General features: G+C 29.8%; 1 protein-coding gene across 5 annotated transcripts in view; it reads right to left on the bottom strand.

Moving 5' to 3' along the window:
* Positions 1–1,225: 1,225 nt before the first annotated feature.
* Positions 1,226–5,222, bottom strand: part of LOC106464582 (protein lifeguard 4-like) — a 35,897-nt gene continuing 31,900 nt past the window's right edge. For all 5 annotated transcript variants that reach the window (XM_013924734.2, XM_013924733.2, XM_022392315.1 and 2 more), the window contains exon 8: positions 1,226–2,876. In XM_013924734.2, the coding sequence (XP_013780188.1) occupies positions 2,670–2,876 (207 nt within the window). In that variant the 3' untranslated portion in view covers positions 1,226–2,669. The remainder of the gene's footprint in view (positions 2,877–5,222) is intronic.

The following is a 5,222-nucleotide window of genomic DNA, read 5'->3' as shown; positions in this document are numbered from 1 at the left end:
ATATAACTTTTATAAGCTCCCAGATAAAATTCTTGTTCAAAAGATTACAGATATTCCACCGATCCAGGAGATGGCAACTATATATTTTATATGAACTGTGTACATGCGCCTATAAAAACATTAGTTTCATAAACGTTAAAAATACCCCTGCGATACAGAAGACAATGGCTACACGTTTTATATAAACCGTATACATTTACCCATAAAAACATTAGTTTCAGAAACATTACACACACACTCTTAGATGACAACAGCAATATACTATATATAAACTGTATACATTTACCCATAGAAACATCAGTTTCAGAAACATTATACACACTCCAAGAGGACAATTTCATATAAACTGTATACAAGTTCCCACAAAAACGTTAGTTTCACAAATGTTACAGACACTCCAGTGATCCAGATGAGAACAGCTACACGTTTTATATAAACTGTATACATGTTCCTAGATAAATTGCTTGTTTCACAAACATCACAGATATTCCACTGATTCAAAAGACAAATATACATTTTATATATACTGTATACGTATTCCCACAGAAAAACGATTGTTTTACAAATATTATAGATAAATCAGTGTTCCAGAAGACAACTATACATTTTATATATACTGTATACATATTCCCACAGAAAAATGATTGTTTCACAAATGTTACAGATACTCCAATCAAGAAGTATACACACAGTAACTATACGAATATATTACAAATGATCTTCTGTCAATATTTCTACCACTGAGTTATTTCTGTAATTTAAAACATTTAATCTAATAATAATGTTACATTTTTAATTACATGTGGTAAAGGGTATGGCTTATATTTTACAGAAACAAACAAACTTGTATTATGTTATTACTTTTTATTGGTAATAGCAAAGAAGATTGCTGATACATAGACATCATATCTTTCACCATATACATTTTGGTATTTAAAAGAAACTGGTTTGGTTTATACATTAATCATTGTGAAACAATACTATTGATATACATTTAATAAGCTATTTGTTTCATGGTTAGAGATAATTATTCCAGTTAAATAAATAATTGAAATATACTACAATTCATGAATTCCTGTATAAATATTCTCACTCCAATTAGATAATCATTATTAGAAAAAAGGTATTAACCAATTTATTAAATTCCCCAAAGTAACAGCATTCTTTGCAGTTTTAATTTTACCTAGTAAGACTAACATAGTTTGTTTTTCTATCTTTGAAGCTGTATTACATAATAAAGACTCCAAATAAATAATGGCATAAATTTAACTACATGGTATCATATTAACCACATATAAATGAACATTATACATTGAATTCTGATATTTGGTATTGTACAACCTGAAATAATTAATATTAGAAATGTCATCATGAATTTGGGATGCTTTATTTTAGAATTAAAAACAAATTATTAAAGCCAAAGTTGGAAAAATGTGATCATTCTATAAAACTGGAAAACATTAGGTATTCATTGTTTCAGTTACTGAGTGTCATTGTTTTAATGAAAAACTTCCTGGAAATTGACAACTTAATTTTGAGGAAAATCAAATTTATTAAATTTGAAAGCCTGTGAACTTTAGGTGTGTGAAAAGCCTGTACAGATATTCTGAATTCTAGGTATCTGAAAAGCAGGTACAAACACAAAATTCCAAGTGATTTTTCAGATGTCAATTCTAGAACTTCTTAACATTCTATATAACAAAAACAATGCAGTCACGATGATGACAGATATAAGATACAAGAAGCAAAGCTTGATTTTCCTCAAAGTTCTTGACACAAAATCACTGGCTTAGTACAGTTATAAAGTTGCACCTCAAGTATGAATACAGTTGACAAGAAAATGGTTTTCAGAAATTACTTTATTTTCAACCAATAAAATATGTCCATAAAGTCTGAAGAAATGCAATACCATTACACTGAGTGTCTTGTAATACTAAAAAGAAATGTTCTAACTAACACATCTTTTTGTTAAACTGGAACTCAAAGGTTTTTGACTCTGTGTCTATGTTATTTCTTCATACTGATTTTATTATGAAAGCAACTTTCCATACATAAGTTATAGGAGTCAGTTATATCAGACAAAAAATATTTATAGCACTCTGCACAAAGTTCATGTTCGAGACCAAATATATGAATAATAGTAAAACTGTGCATATGTGAAAAGATAATGTTGATAAAATAATGGAATAAAATCATTTCAGTTCCAGATTAAAGACATCCAACAAAAATGCAAACTGTGCAGTACTGCAAAACAAACAAGTTAGTGTTAATTCAATAAATTGTTTTCAAAGAAAAAACTTGAAGAATGGCATTTACAGTAAATGGTTTTTTGAAATAAAGAAAATAATGTTACTTAATTTTCAGCTTTAGTTTGATAACCTCAGTCAGTAACAGACACATTACGGTCTTAACTCCAGTTATGTGAGTACAAGTGTTTACTTTTTCTTAACATTGCTGCAGCACCTCTTGTTACTGTCACCAATATCATGTAAAACAGATTAAAAATAAATTGATGCAAATTTTATTCCGAACTATCTCAGTAAGTGTGCAATAACAATAAAGTGTAATGAAAGGAAATCTTTATTAACATTAAAGAGAAAATTATGTATTTGGGTCAACAATAACTTTTAGTTCATAATACAAAAAACTGAATTTGTGGAAACTCTTCATTAACGGTTTTTTGCACTCCCAATAATACGAAGAATGTGCAAAAACAGGTTGATGATATCCAAATACAAATCAATAGTTGCAAGTATATAATCTTCTGGGGACAAACGGTGCATGATCATGTGGCTGTCATATATGATGAAGAATGAAAACAATACAGCTCCACCAACAGACAATAGAAGCTCTAACTCAGTACTTCCAACGAAAATCTATATAAATTAAAGTTAAAACTGATTAAAAGAAATAAATTAGCACTATTCTTTAATCATTATTCTACAATAATTATGAGTAACAGGCAAACCACAAAAAAAATCAAGCAACAGAAACCACAGATTATAGATAAAACTGAGGATTATTATACAGATTCTTAGCACATAACATTTTGCACTATTTCACTAGGAATGCCAACAATCCTTTTAGATGGTAAACTTACTAATAAAAAGTCTCTTCCCATTTTAAAATACAGTTTGTTGTTATTAAAACAACCAGTGTTAGCTACCCTACAAGTTGTTAACTTAACAAATATCAGCTGTCATACTAGTTGCGAAACTAAACAAATCAACTCTCCTTCTGGTTGATAAACTAACCAGTATCAGCTATCTGTCTAGTTGACATAATAAACAGTATCACCTATACTTCTATTTGATAAACAAACCAGTATCAGCTTCCGTTCTAGTTGATAAAAAAACCAGTATCAGCAATCCTTCTAGTTGATAAAAAAACCAGTATCAGCAATCCTTCTAGTTGTTAAACTAATCAGTATCAGCTGTTCATCTAGTTGATAAAGTAAATAATATCACCTATACTTCTAGTTGATAAACTAACCAGTATTAACTGTCATTCTAGTTGATAACATAAATAGTACCACCTATACTTCTAACTAATAAACTAACCAGTATCAACTGTCCTTCTATTTGATAAACCAATATCAACTGTCCTTCTGGTTGGTAAACTAATCAGTATCAGCTGTCCTTCTAACTGGTAAACTAATAAGTATCAGCTATCCTTCTAGTTGATAAAATAAATAGTAATCACCGATACTTCTAGATGATAAACTAACCAGTATCAGCTGTCCTTCTAGTTGATAAAACTAACCAATATCAGTTGTCCTTCCAGTTGATAAAACTAACCAGTATCAGCTGTCCTTCTGGTTGTTAAACAGTATCAGCTGTCCTTCTAGTTGATAAAATAAATAGTATAACCTATACTTCTAGTTGATAAACTAACCAGTATGAGTTGCCCTTCTAGTTGATAAACTAACCAGTATCTGCTGCCATTCTAATTGTTAAACAGTATCAGTTGTACTTGTATGTGATAAACTAAGCAGCATCACCTGTCTTTCTGGTCGATAAACTAACCAGTATCAGCTGTCCTTCTGGTTGATAAACTAACCAGTATCAGCTGCCCTTCTAATTGATAAACTAGCCAGTATGAGCTGCCCTTCTAATTGATAAACTAACCAGTATCAGCTGCCCTTCTGGTTGATAAACTAACCAGTATCAACTGCCCTTCTGGTTGATAAACTAACCAGTATCAGCTGCCCTTCTGGTTGATAAACTAACCAGTATCAGCTGTCCTTTTGGTTGACAAACTAACCAGTATCAACTGCCCTTCTGGTTGATAAACTAACCAGTATCAGCTGTTCTTCTGGTTGATAAAGAAACCAGTATCAACTATCTTTCAAGTTTATAACTAATCAGTAACAATTATCTTTCTAGTTCATAACTAATCAGTATCAATTATTTTTCTAGTTCATAACTAATCAGTATCAATTATTTTTCTAGTTCATAACTAATCAGTATCAATTATTTTTCTAGTTCATAACTAATCAGTATCAATTATTTTTCTAGTTCATAACTAATCAGTAACAATTATATTTCTAGAAAAGGGTATACAATTTTTTAACAGTTTTTGCAATTTTAGGTTCTGAAGTTTTAATAAGGTGCCTCTGACCTGAAAAAGTGCTCTAAACAAGAAAGCACAGGATTGAATGCAGTGGTTTGAATTTTGAAAATAAAAGGCATCACAAGTGACATGAAATAATTAATAACCTGATATGTAAAGTAACAAAATGTCATGCATATACAGAAATTTTAAATAAAATTATTGCAATGCACCACATCACCTGATATTTTCTAAACTAATCAGTAGTACAGATAATTTTGTTGGGTGAAAAGCTAACAGGTATAAAAAATACCATTGTAAGCAGTAATCTAGCCAGTTTCATTTATCCGTTACATATGAAAATTAACTAGTTTAAAGTATCTATGCAAACAGAATATTCACACTTGTTAGATTACTAAGTTTCAATTACTCTAAGTAAAAAAAAACAACTAATGTAAACAATCCTTCAAAGCAGTAGTTCAATCAGTTTTAACTGCCTTTTATTAGGAAATCAACTAATGTAAACAATCCTTCTAAGTTGTAATTCAATCAGTTTTAACTGCCCTTTATTAGGAAATCAACTAATGTAAACAATCCTTCTAAGTTGTAATTCAATCAGTTTTAACTGCCCTTTATTAGGAAATCAACTAATGTAAACAATCCTTCTAAGT

The sequence above is a fragment of the Limulus polyphemus genome, unplaced genomic scaffold (assembly GCF_000517525.1).
Source record: "Limulus polyphemus unplaced genomic scaffold, Limulus_polyphemus-2.1.2 Scaffold1694, whole genome shotgun sequence".
Classification (NCBI taxonomy): domain Eukaryota; kingdom Metazoa; phylum Arthropoda; class Merostomata; order Xiphosura; family Limulidae; genus Limulus; species Limulus polyphemus.
The sequence above is the reverse complement of the archived record's forward strand: the minus strand, read 5'-3'. Positions and strand labels throughout refer to the sequence as shown.